Source organism: Zootoca vivipara, chromosome 8 (genome assembly GCF_963506605.1).
Source record: "Zootoca vivipara chromosome 8, rZooViv1.1, whole genome shotgun sequence".
NCBI classification, from domain to species: Eukaryota; Metazoa; Chordata; class Lepidosauria; order Squamata; family Lacertidae; genus Zootoca; species Zootoca vivipara.
The window spans coordinates 40,416,481-40,438,294 of NC_083283.1; the positions used below are offsets into that span (position 1 = coordinate 40,416,481).

Here is a 21,814-nt window from a genome sequence, read left to right on the forward strand (position 1 = left end):
CAATACATGCAAAATGCAGAGTTATTTTCATACATTGGGCAAATCTTTTAAGGTGGTTTTCCAGTTAAATCAGCCTCATTAACAGATAAGGGCAAACTGGATGGGGAACCACATGTTGAGATTCCTTCATTACAGGGGTCTGGACTAGATGACCCTTGGTGGTCCTTTCCAACTCTACAATTCTACGTTCTTTAACACATCCATTGGATTTAGGTTCCATTCATTTTGTATGGCACATTCTTCTAAATCACACATAAAACAGAGACACGGGAACCTGCAATTAGCAAATAGGATGCTAGATCGTATGCCTCTGAATCCTAGTTGATGGGGCTCATGAGGGGGAGGGGGAGTGCTATTGCACTCATCCTGCTTGTGAGCTTCCCATTAGCATCTGGTCAGCCCTTGTGAGAATAGACTGCAGGACTAGATGAGACTTCAGAAGAGCACTGCTGGATCAGACTAATGCTCTTAGGTTCAGGTTGTGTTCTGTTTACAGCAGGGGTGGGAAGAGGATCTAGCAGGCAGGCAGAGTCTGAGCTCCCCCGTGGGCCATTGTGACAGGGGGTGGGTGGGTGGGGCAGCTGATCCCAGTGGTTCTTGGCAGCCAGCCCTGCTTGCCAAGGCACAATTGGGAGTGCACTTCAAGCTTTCTGGTGGTTCCTCTGCAGTCACATTTTGACCTGCCCCATCATATGATGCCAGGTGTGGGGCAGGTGGACGTGACTTGGGGGGGAAGCAGTCTCATGGGCCAAACCATGACCCCTACTAGGTCTAATTTGGCCCAAAGGTCACAGTTTCCCCATGCCTGGTTTACAGGATAGCATGAGTAGCAACAAGTGTAAATTTCATCGCAGTTCACAAATTCTAGTCAGTGGCCATCAGTTCCAAGAAGCCACTTCCATTGTTAGTAAACCAGGACAAGGACTACCAAACACTGAGCATAAGGCAAGGATGAAAAGGAGCTGGGAGGCAAAGGCAGCAGATTGGAGAAGGATCTCTGTTGAAGAGGTGGAAAGTTTCTGCTATGTTTCTGTTTCTGAGTTCTCAAGACGATGAGCTGCAGGGGGGAGAACATGCTGGATCACCAAGGGTCAAAGTCTTCCATCTGTCCCACCTCAACCCATTGGCTAGAGACCCTTATAAGAAGGAGCTGCTCCCTAAGGATTTATTCCTACTCCCTCTCAACATCTTTTTTTTGGGGGGGGGACTGCCCTTTTCCTTTCGTCAGGAATATGAATGTATTCGGCTTAAAATTTCGGATAAAATTTTGTTGTCTTAATTTTTTTGTAAGTTGCTGTGGGGGGGGTACTTGAATTTTTTATTTGCGTGTTATCTTTGTGAGTTGCCTTGGGGGCCTTTTATGGCCAAACGATATAGAAATAAACAGAAACAACAGAAACAAGCAATAATGGTGGTGGCAGATGCGTTCAGCTTCCATACATATGGATGAGGATCAGAGTTCTCATTCAGCCTTCCTCAAACTGGTGCAAATCCTACCAGCCAGCATTAAGATCCTATACACCATTACATGAAGTTCCACTGAGATTTTGCTAAGTATATACATACACACCTCTTTTTTTTGGTCTTAATTCACTGCTTATAGGTACAGTGGTACCTTGAGTTACAAACACCTCAGGTTACAAACTCCGCTAACCTGGAAGAGTTACCTCGAGTTGAGAACTTTGCCCCAGGATGAGAACGGAAATCGTGTGCCAGTAGCGCAACGGCAGCAAGAGGCCCCATTAGCAAAAGCACGCCTCTAGTTAAGAACAGTTGCAGGTTAAGAATGGACCCCCGGAACGAATTAAGTTTGTAATTAGAGGCACCACTGTATTTACAACACAAAATGTGTGTGCATGGCTATTGGAACAACTTGTACATTTGTTTGCACCTGCCAAGTTGAATAGATACAACTGCGGCACAGACTACTTGCCCATTATCAGCACTATTCAATTAGTGTTCACAGGCCATCATTCCTTGTTCCTTAATATTTGGCTAGCTTTGTTGCCAATGATAGGTACTTGTGTTTCTCCCTCTCCCTGGCATCTGTTTTGTCCTTCCTATTCAGGAACCCAATTTCATGATATTCTTCCATACAATACTGAAGATGGGGACCAGAGAGAAAGGAGAACTGCAGGCAGTTGATTTATTAACTCTCTCTCTCTTTCTCTCTCTCCCTCCCCAATTCAAAGCAAAATATTTCTTTAAAGCAGATGTCTGCCTACAGAACCTTTCAGGTTATTTTACACAAAATGTAGAACACTCCTCAAACCTGATTTGGAAGTAGAACCTGTCACCACATGAAATAGTGAAAAGGAACAACATGTTAAGAGAATACTAATCCACGTTATGGGATTTGGAAAATATGCCCTCAAGAGGCATGTAGCAATAACCCTAGCTAGTATTAAATGCCGTAAGCAAGAGAATCAGCAGAAGAATAACATAATTAGAAGATAACTGCTTTAGAAACTAACCTTTTATGAACCACAAAAATGAGCCCATACCAGGAACTGCACAAACCAAATGTTTGCTTCAGGCACACCCTACCCAATATGCTATTTTTGTTGGAAGTGGTAAGTAACAATGACATATGTTCTCACGTGTAATACTAACACGTTTTGTGCTGTCTGAACAATATCTGTTTAGGCTCATGTATGTCACAGTCAACACTCCTTCTCCCACATGGCCAGAAGGACCTGGAAATCTGCTGCATTTCGTTTCACTTTCCATGCATCTTAGTTTGTCCTCACTTACAAACCAGAGATCTGTAAACAAATTTTGGTTGAACAAACCAGCTTCATAACCCATGGGTAGAAGCTGACTGGGTTTGAAGTTGACATCAGCCAGGATTTGTTTTAAACCATGATTTCTGGTTCATAATAAGGCCAGAGCAGGATTCAGGGAGATTGAAACAAATGCTTCAGATGTTTTGCAGTAAATGTTTTAAAAGCTGTATTTGTTGTTGTTGTTTTGGGCAATAGATGTTATTTGTTCTTAAGGTACTTGATTTAGGATTTATGACATAAGGGTGGATTAAATCTCTAGCTGAGAAAGCACAGGGCTCAATGCTGGAAGTCATTTCCACAAATGGAAGCCATTACCCTTATCACTATTGTGGAGAGCAGAGACTGGAAACGTCTGACTCTCCAGATGTTGTTGGACCCTAACTCCCATCAACCCCAGCTGGATGGGCAATGGTCAGGGTTCATAAGAGTTGGAACAAGCAGCATGTGGAAGACTAGAGGTACCACACCCATGGTGCAGGAAACAGCTGACGTTTCAGAGTAGTTATAGGTAGGTAGCCGTGTTGGTCTGATGTAGTCGAAACAAACAAAAAATTCTTCCAGTAGCACCTTAGAGACCAACTAAGTTTGTCATTGGTATGAGCTTTCGTGTGCAGAAGTGTGAATGCAAACGAAAGCTCATACCAATCACAAACTTAGTTGGTCTCTAAGGTGCTACTGGAAGGATTTTTTTTATTTTGTTTCAGAGTAGGAAAACCACAGAGCTCTGCACATGATTAAAAGTACTATTTCCTTTGTTAGTACTGGACAATTACTAGTGTGGAGAAGGAAGCAACTATTTAAAAAATATTCCAAAAGTCATCAGTTGTCACTGCAAAGGACCCTAACCAGAGTTGTCAGCATTAAATATACCTTTTGGGGGGCAGCTTTCTAAAAGTGGTCCAGTATTTCCTTTGATAGCATAAATGTGCTTTATTTCCTCTGGGGTATTGATTTAGTCATCAATGTTTTCAAAATTTGCAGGCTGGGTTACAGATTGTATTTGCAAATGTGGCTGTGTTGGCTACATGCATGAGTGGTAACTTCTTTTTGACCCAATTAGAATGCAGAAATTCTATACTGCTTTAGAACTGAACAGAAGGCAACAGACAGCAGATTATACCACTGCTAGTCATTATACAGATCTGGCAAACTAACCCTTCCTTTTCGTTAACTTCCATTACATGTTTGTTGACATACAAAAACAGGTAAAGGTACCCCTGACTGTTAGGTCCAGTCATGGATGACTCTGGGGTTGCGCACTCATCTCGTTCTATAGGCCAAGGGAGCTGGCGTTTGTCCACAGACAGCTTCCGGGTCATGTGGCCAGCATGACTAAGCCGCTTCTGGCGAACCAGAGCAGCGCACGGAAATGCCGTTTGCCTTCCCGCTGGAGCGGTACCTATTTATCTACTGGCACTTTAACGTGCTTTCGAACTGCTATGTCTTATTTTCGGGGTATGGCTTATATTCCTTGAAAGCTTAAAAATCCTGCTATGGCTTATTTTATGACTACGTCTTAAAATAGGAGAAACAGGGTTGGTGGGCAGGAGCTGGGACCAAACAACAGGAGCTTACCCCGTCACGGGGATTCAAACCGCTGACCTTCCGATCGGCAAGCCCCACAGAGACATGGCCTTTCAAGTGTCATCACAAAAAGACTCCTTAACTAAGTCAGCATATTGCTATTTTTGAAGTTTTAGTTATTATTTTTAAAAGGGAAGAAAGAAAGGGACATAACTTCACAGTATTTACTGTCACTAATACAGCTTTCAGAAATTGATGAAAGAATAATTCTGGCTTGGTTTAACAATCAATCTCTGTTCACAGGAAATTCTTGGAATTGTAGCTCTAGAAGGGTAATAGGGGGCTCATAACAATTCTCTGAACCTTTATCAAACTACAGCTCCCAGGATTCTTTGGGGGAAGCCATGACTGTTTAAAGTATTATCATACGGTTTAAATGTATGGTGTGAATATGGTCTAGGTGTCCAACAAACCTATAGAAACTATCAGGCACAGATATACAGTTGGGTGATATATTTATGTCTCCTTCTACACAAGTGCCATAAGAGCCCTGAATCTTATATTCAGGCACAGAATTCAGCTTTTATCCCAAAAGACACAGCTTTCTTTAAAAATACAAATGAACAAACCAGGTGATAATCAGAAAGGGCAGAGGGGTTGCTGAGAATGATTAATCTGGGAGCAAAGCTCCAGTTCCCTTTATAACACTTTACTATGACTAGTAAGAATGGAATAAATAGAATAAAACAGAACAGAATCAGCATGTTGTAAATTATGTTAAGGATGTGCAAATTTGCTTAACGCGCACCATCTAAACAGGATGAGGAATTCAGCTTTGATTGGCACAGAATTTGAGTTACCCAAACACATGATATACACTGTCTAGATTCGATTACATTTTTTGTTAAGCTGCTAAGAGTTCTATCTGTCTGATGCTACCAGCTACAGCATTCTGATTCACTAATTTGTACATGGAAACTGCTGTATGTATGTTGTTGGTTGCAATGGGAGGGGTGTGTGCGAATACTAACTCTCCTGGGCCTTAACACATCATTCCTTACATCTCTCTTCAGCACCACTCCCATGGCCCAGAAAATTCTTAATGTCACATGGGTTCTTCTCCTTAGATTCAGCTCAGGTATGGTGAGGGAGTTCTCCCCCTACGCCCAATCCAGTAAGACAGCATGGCCTTGTTAGCCTAGGAGTCACGTTTGTTGCACCTTTGCAACAAAGCCAAAACCTGGCAGCGGCTGCTGCTATGACCTCCAAGGTTTCTCTCATGTTCATCTTTGTGGGTATGTGGGTGTGTCACATAGCCTGGAGAGATCCCAGGCAACTGGCTTTTGAGCACGAATTATTTTTTTACCAAGAATACATGCACGCACACACACACACACAGTTTCCAAAGAAGAACATGGCATAATTGGTAAGCTGGGACAGCACACCCAGGACTCCTACTGCTTACTCCTACTCCTACTGGGCAGAGGAGGAATAAAAGTGGAGACCGCCTCCCCATCCTGACCCTTCCAGGGAGGAGGAGGAAGAGGAAGACAGTATATATTTACAACAAGGGTTTGAAGGAGGTCGTAGCTCAGAGGCAGATGAAGGGAAAGGTTGGGAAATCATGGGAGAGCCAAAATACATCCAGCTGACATGTTGTCATTAGAAAGCATTACAGACCCTCCATCTCCCGGAACCCGACAAGCCTTAAAAGTAGGAGAGCAGAGAGCTCAAAGACAGAAGGCATGTAGCAGCACCCATAGAGGAGATGATGATGATGACAAATGAGGAAGTGGGAGAGAGAGGGGTGGAGATTCACTCAGGACACCACCATTATCCAAGGGGCTAGATTCTACAACCTCTCTCTGTTAAGTTCGAAATAAAAAAAGGACTGTAAGTAACTTTTCCTTCTCTTTATACTTTCCTGAGCAACCAGCCAGCAGCTACTGACAGCATCCTGACACCTACACCTCTTGCAGTGCTGAACAGTTAAGTGCAGCCAGAAGCTCAAAACTCTATTGTGAAAATCAATAAATATCTATTCAAAAAAAGAAGAAGAAGAAGCTCAAAACTCTGATCATCAGTCTGGGCAGGGGCTAAATCTAAGCACTCCTTCCTTCTGTTCTCTATGTAATCAGTGAAGTCAGAACTGACATAGTTTGCCAGCTGACTGATGGGTGGAGACAGGAATATCCTTGTGGATTATATGAGTACATAACTATGTGTGAACACTTTTGGATGGAGGCCCATATAACCATATAAAAGATGTGCTTATCTGAATACACAACTTGCAAATACTTTCTTGTTGAAATAAAAGTTATTGCCTTCACTTTAGTGCATCCCACTCCTTCACATGTATGACCACTTGCATACAGAAAGCTATTTCCCAAAAGAGCTATAATATAAAAGGGTCTGGACATCAGAATCTTAGGAGTCTACTAGGTAGCAGCTGAGGAACAAACTCTCTACAAATTCACAGATGGGACCCACACAGCAGCATCTTGCAATAAAGTATGCATGATGTTACTTTTTGGCAAGAACAGAAATAGCTGCAGAGCAAAAGCAGATTTGTTTCACAGTGACAGCATTCCAAAATTGTGAAAGAAACTTGTTAACATTATTACTTATGAAAGCTACTTTGGGTTAAATGTTTGGTTTTGCTTTCTAGATAGTTAGTTGGACAATGAGTTTTGAGAAAGAGCACTGTATGTTGTTTACAAGTTGGTATAATGGGTTTTCGCACCCCCGCCCCCAACTCGACTCACAACATATGAAAACAAGTTTCACCTAGTTCAGAGGCTACACAGATAAAAAACTGTATCAAATATACATACATATGGGGAATCTTTGGCTCTCCAGATGTTGCCAAACTACAACTCCCATCATCCCTGGTCATTGGCCATGCCAAGTCAAGTCAGGTCAAGTCATTTTATTACGGTCAATGACCAGTATCAAGATAAAAATGCCAATTACAAAATTTAAAAGCTCAAAGTGATTAGAATGTCTTATTACTTCAACTAATTGGGAAATGTATTTTTAAGAATTATATTCAGATACTAATTCTGGAAAAGAAGATCCTGGCCATCTTAAAGACCATCTCCCAATATGGCCGCCTGTATCTGTGTCTGAAATTAATCGTCTTGTAGCCCAACTAAAATCAGGGAAGGCCCCAGAGCAGAATTTAAACCCACCATAAGTTATTAAAAACAATTTGGACTTCTGGGCTCCTATTCTGGCCTCTCTCTTTATTTGCATCAATCGATATGCACAAGCTCCCTTCGATTGGAGGTTAGCAGTCATAGTTCCCATTTTCAAAAAAAAGGTCAAAGAACGATCTGGCAAACTCCAGACCGATTAGTCTACTTAATACCATTAGCAAGTTCTATGCAAGGCACTTACCTAGGATTCATAGCTGCCAAGTTTTCCCTTTTCTCGCGAGGAAGCCTATTCAGCATAATGGAAAATCCCTTAAAAAAGGGATAACTTGGCAGCTATGCTAGGATTGACTAGAGCAAGAGAACATTCTAGCAGACAAAAAAAGCTGGTTTTAGGGAAGGGCGAACTACCATCGATCAGTGTTTCATATTATATCATTTGATTAGGAAATAAAATATTCCTCTAGTGATACAACCTCTCTATATGCTGCCTTTATAGAATTTAGAGCAGCCTTTGACTCTATATCCTGACCCACCTTGTGGAAAAAACTGGATACATCATTGATCAACAGTTACCCTATCTAATATGAACATTACACAAAGGGACTTCTCTTAAAGTAAGACATACTCCCCAGGGTCATCTTAGAGCAATTAAAACTGAGAAGGGAATTAAGCAAGGCTGCATAATGGCATTGGTCATTCTTTCTGGGGCTGATGGAGTCATAGTTCAACAACATCTGGAAGGCCAAAGGTTCCCCAGATCTGTCTAGATTTTGCTAATCTGATCAGAATATAAATAATTAAAACAGTAAAATAATTAAAAATGTGTAAACCAATGCAGCCTATGTAAAGAAGCAAGATCTATTTAATCTCACTCTGCCTTGATCTAAATTCTCAGGAGAGCAAAGTGTAACCAATTAACCAAACATATCGCACAGCCTCCATTCCACAGCTATAGAGAGAATGTTCTTTCAATTAAAAGTACATATTCCTTTCACTCCATGAATTCACATTACAATTTTAATCTGGAACATAACTGGGTCCTTTTTTTATTTTATTTTAAAAAAGCTAACAGTGCAGTCAAGTTGTTTAACCTTTGATGATCTGCTGCTATAACTACTGAGAAACAAGAATATGTGAAAGGTTTTAGAAAGACACCACAGGCACTATAGATGTAAAATTAGAGCAAGCAACATATAAACAGAACTGCAGGGTTCTGCTAAGGAAATGTCTGGACAACCTGGATTTCTGAAGTGAGAATCTGCCAAAGCTCCTAGATCAGAGCAGAAACAATCACAGGGTCTTGCTAATATGTGCTGAGTCATCTAATAAGATGCTTTGCAAATCACACTAAGCCAAACCATGGCTTAGTTTGAACACCTAAATTTAAGAGTTCATGGAGACGAGATGGCAGCCTTCAGCAGCCCTCCTGCTAAGCTAAGGTTTGGTTTAGTATGTTTTCCAAATCTGGGCTTGTGGTTTTCTCCTTCAGGGACATACCATGACCCCAGGTTTGGACAACACACTAAACCAAACCATGGTTTAGATTAGAACAGCATGGCAGTAGCAAGAATGGGGGAGTAAAATGGCCACAACCTCCTCTCCAGGAGCCCATGCATTTGCCTGGTTCAATTTCAGTTGCAGTTCCACCAAAGTGGTATCTCAAGTCTACAATCAAAATTTAGCCTTATCTGAATGTCATTAGCACCCCTACTGTAAACTACAACCCAAAATTAAAATATTAAATGGGAAGAAATCTAGATTTGTGCCAGAACTCAGCTCCAGAATCTGTTTTCAATATCAGGACTTCTGGATGCATATCAAGGAAGAATAGCCACACCATGAATTAGGCAATATGTGTGCTATGACATCTCTGCCTTGAATTCCTTTTTCCATTTGCAATAATGGCAACAGTTTTGTCACTCTGTCTTCTCTGCCAGCCATTGCATATCCTCTGCAGAGATGTATCCTGAGTTCCTCTATAATCCATGCTTATCCAAGGAGTAAAGCTTAAAAACTCCATTTTGAAAACGAAGGTGCAATTTTCTTACACCCACAAGTTTCATGCTAACTGGAAACACGTCTTGTTTTATCTTTTCTCTTTGCCATTCAATACTTTTAAAGGAGTGCCCCTAGATGCCACTGAAAGAAAATACCTAGGGTTAAAGCATGCAAATGAAAAGCTGCTTACAGGCTATCTATTCTTCTTGGTTGTGTGTTTGTCTCTGCTAAGTAGGCAGAAGGCAGAACAGGGTTCCCTGTGCTTTCTGACAGCCCACTTAACTGTTATGTGCCAAATGACCTCAGTTCTAAATTTAGCATGCAGCTCTACTGACACTGATTTGTGAAAATGAAAGCTAAAGTCTTTTTCATGCATAGAAAGGCCTAACATTCTTAATTCAGGGTGTGTGCATGTTCTCATCGAGAAATGGTTTTTTTTTTGTCCCCAGGCAATAGGGTTGGGTCCTGTATATATCCATGCACTTTTGGGGAAACCTCAAATGAGCAGAGTTTAGAGTATTCCAATTGAAGCTGAACAGGGTTGTTCAAATGCACAGAATGGAATGCAGAATCTTAAGAGGCAAGTAACTGTTCTCATAAGGGATGGATAAATCTGTCAGTTTCTTCTTTTGCTTATCTCAAGCTCAGTTATCAGGAAAATTCATATACATTTAGATATGCATTTCACCTAATACACAGTTTTACAAGCAATTTTCTCCATTATAATGCATTTTTTTACAATCCCTCCCAATGTATACATTTTTATACACACTTTTGGTTGGAGAACTGCACTGCAAAATCCAGAGAAACACAATTTTTTTAAAAAAAGAACATAGCTGTGCTTTGGTTTGCATATTGGTTTCAGAAGTGCATGTCAGGTAGATTTGCATTCAAAATTAAACTGGACAAATTTCTGTTCCATTTCTAGTTTTTATCCCATCAATTATTTCAAGTAATACGTTGCTGGACAAACATTTTATTTTGTATTGCCATTGTTTTTGAGTTTTTCAAATGTTTTGATCCCCCCCTATTTAAAATTATTTCCATATCTTGTATTTATTGTTACTTATAATTCAGACAAACTAACCCTTCATTCAAAAGTTGAATTTCCTCCTGCCTTTTAATTTTAGATTGCTCTAAAACGCAGCCCTCCAGATGTTTTGGGATTACAACTCCCATGATCCCTAGCTAACAGGACCAGTGGTCAGTGATGATGGGAATTGTAGTCCCAAAACATCTGGAGGACCGAGTTTGCCTATGCCTGCTCTATACAGTCAAACCAAAGTCTGAATGTGCTATTCTTTCTTCTTCTAGAGCTCCCTTCCTGCCCCAGCAGACTTACCAGCTCTTGAAAGACAAAAATCTAGCACCTGTGTGGGGTATAGGTGTGGCCACCAGGCATATGAGAGTGCCTAGTCCACAGAAAACACTCTTGTTTATATAAACTACACAGCTATTTCATGTACACACATACCAGATGTATAACACACATTAGACACATCTGTGGTCTAAACCACAGAGCTTAGGGCTAGCCGATCGGAAGGTTGGCAGTTCGAATCCCCGCAATGGGGTGAGCTCCCATTGTTTGGTCCCAGCTCCTGCCCACTTAGCAGTTCAAAAGCACATCAAGTGCAAGTAGATAAATAGGTACTGCTCCGGTAGGAAGGTAAATGGCATTTCCGTGCGGTGCTCTGATTCGCCAGAAGCGGCTTAGTAATGCTGGCCACATGACCCGGAACGCTGCCTCCCTTGGCCTATAGAGCAAGATGAGCACGCAACCCCAGAGTCATCCGTGACTGGACCTAATGGTCAGGGGTACCTTTACCTTTTTATGCAGCAATCTATTTTAAAAATATAATGCTTTGAAGGAGGGCAAAGGAGCATCCAAAAATGAATCCATGGCCAAGAACCCAAATCACAAGCAGAGCTCACCTACGAAAATGAACCAGACTAGACAACAGATGCATACCACATACGAGGTGCAATGTGTTCATGAAGTAATATACAGATCAACTATTTATCCACTGTACACTGCTCTTCAAAAATAAGGACACACACATGGATGTATTTTCTCACACTGTTCTGATACAGAAACTCCCTTCCTCCCTCTGTCTCAGTATCTCTCACACACCCACACTCAAGGAACTTGTTCCTGATTTAGCTACTGCTACTTATTCCTTGCCCTTTTTCTGTATTGCTTACAGAAATCAGAGGGGGATCTCCATTGATTTCAAGTGATTGGTGGTGGAAGATATGAGACTTTAACCTGGTGCATACCCTCAAAGGGCTAGTTGCAGGGTAGCATCAGAAGCAACGCACCCCTGAAGCTTTGGACAAATCTGTGTATTGAAATGAATGGGGATATTAAACCTCCATTGATTTCAATGGGAACACTATTTTCTGTAAATAGTTGAAGGAAGTTGTCACAAAACCATTAACATTTGCAGGCAGGCAACTCTTTGGAATGCTTGTGCATCCCTACTACAACACACACAAACAGCTTGGCCTCTGGTTCATCATGAATGCAAAGGCAAAATAAATAAAACTACCGGTAATATTTTTTTAAAGCAAAAATTGGACAGGCATGGGACTACTGGCTTTTCATATATTTTTCAAAACAAGGGGCCTTTATGCCTGCCAGGGTGGTTGTTTTCTGGTTAGTTGCCAACATATTTCCCCAAATATAAATCCAGAATGCCACAACACTTCAAGCATTTTATACAATCCAATTATCTGGCTTGTTCTGAAGTTCACTGTTAATGCTAAGAAACGCTCCTGAATATTGCAGTGCTTCCCACACTCTCTCTTGCCCTTTGAAGTCTCCTGTAAATGCAGATATTTTATGGGGGCTAATGTTACGCTGCATGAAGACTGGAAATGCTTCAAGGAGCACTCGTTTTAAAAACGGGGAGGGGAAGGAAGGAAGGAAAGAAGGATAAAAGACCAAATTAGATCAGCATAGCAGTTCAAAGATCTGCAGAGTACTACTGAATTTCTTTGTCTTGCTCTATCTTACAAATGTGCTTAAGTACAAACAGTGAGGCAACCTGAAATACTGCAAAATTTCATTAGAACTCCCAAGAATCCTAGGCTCCAGTGAGAAAGGTTTCTGACCCTTTCTTAAAAAAGAAACAGGATGCAATACAATGGTTTCAGAACCTGGCAAAGCACAGTAACCCTAAGGTTAACCATGGCTACAGTTAACACCAGTAGTGCCAGTGCTTCCCCTTTCATGGGATTAAAAGGCAGGGGGAAGGTAACACATAGAAGACCAGGAAGAGACTGGGAATGAGCATTCTTGAGCTGGGTCCCCCATGATTCATAGGGAGTGATTTGCGCATGCAGCGAAGGCATATAAAAGGAGCTCCCATTGATAATAATATTCAGATAATTTCACCTTCAAGAATTGATTCCAGCTTTCAGTTGTTGTAGTAGTAATAATAATAATAATAATAATAATAATAATATTGAAGATTTAGAGTACGTGGGGAAAATCAAAATATGAAACTTGGCAACAATCATGATGATACTACATTAATAACATCCATATTCAGTAGTTCACTATCTGTATCTAGTACAGCTCTAAAGGTTGACACAGAGGGTCGGCTCTTTAAGTTGCCCTCACATGTTCTAAAAGCCAACATTTTAGGGCATGCAACTCTTAGCAATCAATGGTTTGTTTATTGGATTGGTGAGGTTACTCGGTAAAGGCCCCCAGACGTTTCACGGTCTATTGACCCAGTACCTCCCTCGCCTATATTCTTCCTTGTTGCCACCAACCAGTAAGTCTGCGTACTGGTCCACATATATAGGATTCCAGTCAGGTGAAAGGTAAACCAAACAATTAAGTTTATTTAGGAAATGATCTTACAAGCATATAAATTCTTCACCGTTACTCAGGTACTTTTGCTTAAACTTAATCTTTAGTACTAGTTCCCCCCTTTTCCTCTCTGACTGAAGTTCCCTTCTTATTACTCTCTCAGCTCACCTCACTAGCTTCTCTAACCCTCTCTCTATCTCAAATCCTCTCCACCTCATTCATCAACTCCTCCCTTCTGACTGCCTGCTTCTCCCTATATACCCCTGCTTCTGCCTGGAGAGCTCCTATTGGCTATTCACCTCCCATACAACTTAATTCTTGCTGGTCCCCTAGAAGTGAAACGCCACAATTGGTTTCATTTATTAACTTTCTATACCACACTTCATCTGAGGATCACAGGGCAGTTTACAATATGAAAACACAAAAGTGCATAACATTTATTATGAAACAGCACCTTAAAATTTATACTTTTATTGCAATCTTTATGTGGTCTCTTCAGCAAGCACGGTAAAGTCTTCAGATACCACAGAACAACATTACAACTGCTAAGTGCAAACACTCCATCAGGAAATTGTATGTGAAGCAGGGTAAGAAAGCAGACAACTTTAAAACTAAATAAAAAAATTCCTTCAGTAGCACCTTAAAGACCAACTAAGTTTTTATTTTGGTATGAGCTTTCGTGTGCAGCATGCACACGAAAGCTCATACCAAAATATGAGGTGCTATTGAAGGAATTTTTTTTATTTTGCTTCGACTCAGACCAACACGGCTACCCACCTGTAACTAGAACTTTAAAACTAGTTAGGAGTTCTCTCCATATTTATACCCCACTATCTAAATACAAGAACAATGGAGCGTAACAGTTACAGGTGTGCAGGTCAGAAATAAAATAAAAATAAATAAATGAAAGCTATGAAATTGGTGAATGAGGACAACTTACTAGAATCCCAAGAAAACTGAAGTAAGGCTAAACTTTCCTTGTAACATGTCCCAAAATCATTTTTAATAAGATGATGGAGGAGAAGCCACAAAAGCATTATCTGCTTATCACATGTGATCAAGACAAGCAAATCCACATTTATCATTCCACTGTTCAGAGCCTTTTTGCCCTAGCAAGTCTCCATCAATATATGGCATTGCCACAACCCAAAGATGCAGACCCTTGTTGGACTGAAAGCATGGCTGCAGCATGACTACTCAAGCTCAAAGGTAAACAATATATCAAAGACTGAAGCAATTCTGCTAGACATTCCTGCCAGCTAGTCTTTGATTCAGCAGCAGATCAATGTCCCAAGGTGCCAAAGAATGCACATCAAACAAAGCTACATGCAGGTTCACTTGGAAAAAGTCCCTCCTTAACTTGTTACTAGAGTCCTTGGAAAGAGAGGTCTACAATCTGCATAACAAGACAACCACCCTACTTTCTGAACCAAAATAAAATATAACATTTCAATATTACAAGGTTCCAAGTAACACAAATGGGTTAACATTATCCTGTACTACTGTATTGTTCCAGTACATTTTAAAGGGATTCCATTTCTCTGTAAGACATTATTTTGCTGTCAACCCTCCTCTGGTTCTAACCATTTGTGTGATGATTTTTACCATGCAAATGATGTCCCAGATTTTAGTTGTCCATTCTCTCATAGATGGTGTTCTCTCCCCTGTGCCCCTCCCCCATTTTGACAAATAATAAAGTATAGGTAAAGTATAGTTCATTATTACTTTGATTTCCACAAATCAACTTTTCAAATAAAGGTATGAGTTTGTGATTCACACAATATATATTATTATATTATTTATATATTCATTTATAGACAGCCCCTCATCTAATTAGGATCACAGCGATGTTCACAATACAGTAAAAAAAGCACTACACATAAAGCCCTTAACCAGTAAAGTTCAGATAGAAACAGTAATTGGCAACTAATGTCAAAATAGCTCTGTGATTTACTGAAGTCCATTCTATAGATTTGAATATTTAGAGAGCTAAAACATGGTTGTTATTGTTGTTGTTGTTTTTAAATGTGTATCCTTTAAAATGAATAACATCATGTAAAAAACACTGTAACACAGGCCAAAATACAAATATATGTGTTTGATACAGAGAAAGCTTTTATTCTTTTTCATTACAGTGGTACCTCGGTTTATGAACACAATTGGTTCCAGAAGTATGTTCATAAACTGAAGCATTCATAAACTGAAGCGAACTTTCCCATTGAAAGTAATGGAAAGTGGATTAATCCGTTCCAGATGGGTCCGCAGAGTACTCAACCTGAAGCGTACTTAACCCAAACCATGGGTGTAATTGGTTCCAGAAGTCTGTTCATAAACTGAAGCGAACTTTCCCATTGAAAGTAATGGAAAGTGAATTAATCCGTTCCAGATGGGTCCGTGGCGTTCGTAAACCGAAAATTCGTAAACCGAGGTGTTCATAAACCGAGGTTCCACTGTATTATTTGCAGTATTTCTACACCGCTTTTCAGGCACACCACTGATACATTGTTATTGATAAAATACCGGTCTTTTTAAAAAGTTGCATCTTACCTGAACATAGTTGTTCAACTTTTGTGTAGTTTAAAGATACTATATCGTTCACCCATGCAATGATGTCATGTCTGCTCATAGTCTCTTGGGTTATAGAGGTAGAATACACGTTGACCGCCATTCCCCAACTGCAAAATCAAATAAGCAGATATATAAGATTGGTTATAATTCTTATGAGGTGCATGTCACCAACAACGTAATTCTCCCCTTACAATCTTCATGTCATAGCTCCAAGCTCGACTTTGTTATTATTGAAACAGCATACAAATATAAAATCAAATCATATTTGAAAAATATTGGAAAGATTCTAGTTAGCACATCCTGAAACACTTTTAAGAAAATTAGCATTTAGGGTATATATTACGCCTCTAGGCGCTTATCTCTTGGAAATGCTAAAGACCACTGCATCACATAAAATTGCAACAAGACTCATCTAATCAAAAGTGAGCCAGCCCTCTCTTAAGAAGGCTTCATCAGGAAGCTGAAATACATGTGTCAACCCCAGCCCCAATTTTTCAGAGGAAAATGAGGAGTTGCATCTTTTTGTAATTGGTGTTTGACCAGAGACAGTATTTCAATGGATACTTATCCTGAACTCTCTCCCCCCAAAAGCAACATTTAATAGGTGTAGCATGCATTTTCTTACTGTGCATATGGGTTTTTAACAGCATTCAGATTTTTATCCTATACTGGAACTTATCACCTGCATCAGTTGGTTTGGTAAATTACCTGTTTTACTTACAGATTTACTAGGATGTGCTTATATTTTGAAATTCTGAAAGCACTTGTAAAATTAGGAGTGAGTTGACAAACACCACTGAAAAGTATGTAAATATAGTGCATTATAAATGTGTAGATGAGCATGAAAAATTTAAAAAAGATGCTATGAATGGTGGCTACATGGTAGCATTTGCTTTTTGCTCCAGTAGAACTCTGTATCAGGATTACATAGTGGGATCAGAAACAAGGCTATGAGAACACAAAATACCCAAACGATGCTTCAGGGGTGGGGACACTTTTTCAGCCCACATTTCTTTCTTCTTCTTTTTTGTAGGCAACCTCTGGGGGCCACATGCCAGCAGTGGGCAAAGCAATGGATGTGACAATAGGCTATGCAAAAGACGGAGGTGTCTTCATTCTCCCTTGCCTCCCACATCTCTGCATCCTCCTCCTAGACAAACAGGAGCCATTATAAGTTCCAGGACAGAGTTCAAGAACAGTTGCAGGAAGATGTGGCACAGGACTGGTGATGAGCATTGTTGGGGTTGAGGGTTGGGGGGAGCCCTGAGGGCTGAACACAGAGGACTGGAGTGTTTCCCACCCCTGTTCTAGTCCTTGGCAAGGATGGGGGGAAATCACATGTGACAAGTAGTATCTATGGACCTAGTCAAACTGATGCTTTGCATACTTGAGACAGAAATGAATTTGGCTCTTCCGATATTCTTCATGTCATCAATTCCTCAGCCCCCAAATTTGCAGAGCAGCCTTTGGCCTTCAACTTACTCAAAGCAGACCCATTTAAATCAATGAACATGACTAAGTTAGGTCCATTAATTTCAATTGGTCTACTAGGAGGAAAATTTAGTTGAATACCACCCTGTGCAAAAGACCATACCCAGCAACAAATGATTGATTTAGCAAACTAGAGATTAAATAAAAAATAAAATAAAAAATCATGCATTTGGACTGAGCTGGAAACAACTAAGAAGATTTTACATCATATATTATTTTTATTAGCACACATGTGTTCTGTGCAATCTTGCACACACATTACTGGCAACTGATTAAAAATTTATATACCACAGGAAAATGCAGTGATTCTGCCTGTGGGGCAAGGCCCCATGAAGCAGAGTTAGTAGCCTGAATAAAGAGAATGAAAACATTAAATATATGCAAAATAAAAAAATTCCTTCAGTAGCACCTTAAAGACCAACTAAGTTTTTATTTTGGTATGAGCTTTCGTGTGCATGCACACTTCTTCAGATATCTTCAGATATCTTCAGGTATCTGAAGAAGTGTGCATGCACACAAAAGCTCATACCAAAATAAAAACTTAGTTGGTCTTTAAGGGGCTACTGAAGGAATTTTTTTATTTTGCTTTGACTCAGACCAACACGGCTACCTACCTGTAATTAAATATATGGGTATGGATAATGTAAGCTGTTAAAGCACCTTTTGCAAAAGCATGTGCACATGTGTGCAGGCACACACTCACACACCTATAGACAAGGTTTACTAAAAGAAATGGTCAGGTTTTCAAAAAATAAATGCTGCTTACAATTAAGCAACATATTCCTATTCTGACACCACCACTATGCTCCATTAATGAGCTAAACTGGCTCAAGGCTAATATCAGATTGCCTGCCTGTCACTCTTCTTTCTTCCTCTAACACTCTCACCATTTCCTTTTTCAGCTGCTTTGATCTGGGTGGGCTTTTCGGATGGTCTGGGTTAACACCAGGGGAAAAACTGGGTCATCTCAGCTCACTCTGTGCATAGTCCCCCCCCTTCACAGCTCAGCTGAGTCTCACCCTTTTAGCCTGACATATTACAAGCATCATTCATCCTGGAGAGTAGAGGAGAGAATGAGAAAGAATTTACATTTCAATCCCCTGACTGCCCTCAAGACTTCTGCATAAGGTGACAAGATACAGTCTGAGTAGCTGCCAGTTTCTCACTACTTGTGGGGGTCTTGTTATTTCCATAGGGTGGCGTGACTAAGGCCATGTTCACATGACTGCTAACTCCACATCCAGTGTGCTCCCCCAATGTTAATTTTGGAAGCAGCCTTAACACATTAGCCACAATCCATATTGATCATGTAGTCTGACAAATACTGTACTGCTGTTTGATGCATTTATTTCTCAAACCAGCTTCAATTTGATTATAATACTGGATGCAGAGCACAGTTGACAAGCTTAATGAACAGGAGTTCCCAGAGGGCTCCAGAGGTGGAGGGGGGGACCAAAAAGGTCATGCACATCAGGTAAAGACATCCCTGCTCCATCTTTGATATGAACAATGTGGCTTGAAACAAATAGGGGTGGGGGAATGAGTTTACTGCATTTCAAGCTACTAATGTGAACATACCCTCCTAAGGCTCAGCTAATTGCTGCCATGTTCTCTGGCCTTAATTCCCCCCACCCCCATCTCAAAGGGAAATAAGGGAGGAGACAAGACAGAGAGCTATCCTCCGCACTGCGGAACCTGTCAGACCAGAGGACATGGCTTTACCCAGCTCCTCAGATTCTGATAATACCCTCCTCTCAATGGTCTCCTCACTACCACCATGTCACAGGAACTGGAAAAATTGAGCAATGGTCTTTTAAGAAACTGAATGCTCTTCAGAAGAGCAGGGTTAACAGGAGCTCCAGACCAGCGAACCTTCATAAGGCCTAAGCATGTCAATGAGACAACAGTTCTCCTTGTATGAGTTCCAGCCAGCATCTGTCATAGTCCATGATCTTAAGAGATCATGCTCTGCACTGCCTATCATGATCCTACATAGGGAAGGGACAAGGCAGCCTATACAACAGCAGCCTGCTCCTCCAGTAAGTGCTGCAGCTTTAGCTCAGCCTCCCTTGTAAGACTTGAACCAAGCTAGGGCAGGGTATATTATTGGTCAGGGCTTCTTTGATATCTTCATTGTATCTGGGAACCCATAAGAAAATGAGACATAAGGCTGTTATGGGTTTCCAGGTTTTCATGCCACTGGGCATTAGTCACCTCAAATAACTCTGCTGACAGTCCTGTCTAGTTGACTTTGTTGGAGTGTAGTTTTTCTGCACTGGACCGTTTCCTGTCTGAGTTATATTTACATTACAGATACTGTACATAAAGTAGTTGCCAAAGTTCTAATTTGTCCTTTGTCTCCTATTTCTTTCCTGGGTCCTGGACCAACAGCAAATGAACGGGGGTGGTACAGGGAATCAGGTTCAAACAGGAGACCCAGATTCAAAAGTGATTTGGTCATGAAGCTCACAAGTTCAAATCTAAATCTTATTGCTCAAGCTATTTGCACAGACAGGCAATAAAAACAAGATAGGTACAGAAAAACAAATTGATCTATACTATGGTAGTATTAAAAGTTATAATACCCTAGTCTTTTTTTGTGGATGAAAAGTATATGTATGTACATATACAGTGGTACCTCTAGTTACGAACTTAATTTGTTCCAGAGGTCCTTTCTTAACCTGAAACTGTTTTTAACTAGAGGCATGCTTTTGCTAATGGGGCCTCTTGCTGCCACATGATTTCTGTTCTCATCCTGGGGCAAAGTTCTCAACTTGAGGTAACTATCCAGGTTAGCGGAGTTTGTAACCTGAAGCATTTGTAACCTGAGGCGTTTGTAACTCGAGGTACCATTGTATTGCAACCCAGCCTGATCCATTGTATGAGAAGTCTAAAATAAAACCATTGTAATTTGAGACATATTAGATTTGTTGTTCAAGTTTTTGTTTTTTAAAAAATCATCTAAAAGATTTATAGACCATCCCATCAGCAGAGTTTCAAGGGTGTTTTACAAAAGCAAGATAAAATACATAAACAAACATAACAACCAACATATTAAAAGAGGACAAAAGACATTTAAAAGCCTGAGAGAATAAATATATCTTTGCCAGGCACTGAAAGGAGTAAAATGTCAGTGCCAACCAGGCCTTTCTGGGGAGAAATTTGCTCAACTGCTGAGAAGGCCCTCTCTCTGGTTTCCATGCACCTTCCTCAGAGGGGGAAGGCACCAGGAAGAGACACTCTGAAGCTCAATACATAGGGCCATAGGGCATTGGTAGTCAACACGGTGCCCTCTAGATGTTCTGAACTACTATTCTCTTGACCCTTACCAGAATAGTCAACAAAATGTGTAGGGCACCTTGTTGGCTAGCCCTGGTAAAAGGGGTCAACAAAATGTGTAGGGCACCTTGTTGGCTAGCCCTGGTAAAAGGGGAGATATTCCTTCTGGTTCTTTGGTCCTAAACCATGCAGGGCTTGGAAAGTAAGTACCAACCATTTGAACTGTCCTTGAAAACAAAAGTGAAATCCAGTGAAGCTAACACCATTGAGATATGCTACCATTGACTAGCTAACAAGCAAAGTAGCTACCATATTTTTCCGTCTATAAGATGCCCCCATGTATAAGACGCCCCCTATTTTGGGGGACTCAGATTTAAGAAAATGGGGGAGACACTATCCATGAATAAGACACCCCCTAATTTTTGACATTATTTTAAGGGGGAAAAACCTAGTTTTATACACAGAAAAATACGGTATATTTTGCATAACCTGCAGTTTCCAAATAATCCTCAAGCACTATGCATTAACAGTACTCAAACATTGGTGTTGTCTAAGCAATTGAAGGGCACTACTTGCCACAGAAGCTACCTGAGACAATCCTGGATACAGAATTGAGGAGATATGTCATAAATGTGCTTAAATTCCCTGGGGACTGCCCGGGAATTTAAGCACATTTATGACACATCTCCTCAATTCTGTGAATTACTTCTCCCAGCAGTTTCATGTAAAATATTAAAAACCATGTGAGACAAGATATGCTATGGGGTCCTGCAGAGTTCTAAGCAGAATGGAGCTAAGCAACAGTATTTCAGCAACACCTTCTGGAACTGCCCCTTCGGGTAAGAATTTGACCCATGGTGCCTCCAACTCCCACTTCAAGGAATCTACCCAGAAGGATACAATGGTTGATAGTATAGAATGCTACGGTTCAATGAGAATTAGCAGAGTTGCACTTCTCCATCAGGGTGAGCAAGGCTGTATCCATTGCAAAATCAGGCCTGAAACCAGACACTAATGGACTCATATAAACAGTTCCCCCCCCCACTATCGTACAGCCTTCATCTGCTTGAGTATCATGCCCAATAAGGAGATATTAGCAGCCAGCAATAATTGTAACAATCCTTGATATCTAAGGAAGACTTTAGGACTATCAAAATATATAGGCCAATATAACAGAGAAACTCTTCCAG

The 21,814-nt window shown here is 40.6% G+C and overlaps 1 protein-coding gene across 4 annotated transcripts in view; it reads right to left on the bottom strand.

The window, feature by feature from the left end:
• Nucleotides 1-21,814, bottom strand: part of MAPRE2 (microtubule associated protein RP/EB family member 2) — a 93,006-nt gene that overhangs the window by 18,018 nt on the left and 53,174 nt on the right. For 3 of the 4 annotated variants that reach the window (XM_035124853.2, XM_035124854.2, XM_035124852.2), the window contains one exon: nucleotides 15,834-15,961. The exons of the other annotated variant lie outside the window; for it this stretch is intronic. In XM_035124853.2, coding sequence (XP_034980744.1) covers nucleotides 15,834-15,954 — 121 coding nt within the window. In that variant the 5' untranslated portion in view covers nucleotides 15,955-15,961. The remainder of the gene's footprint in view (nucleotides 1-15,833; nucleotides 15,962-21,814) is intronic. 4 annotated transcript variants of the gene reach the window in all.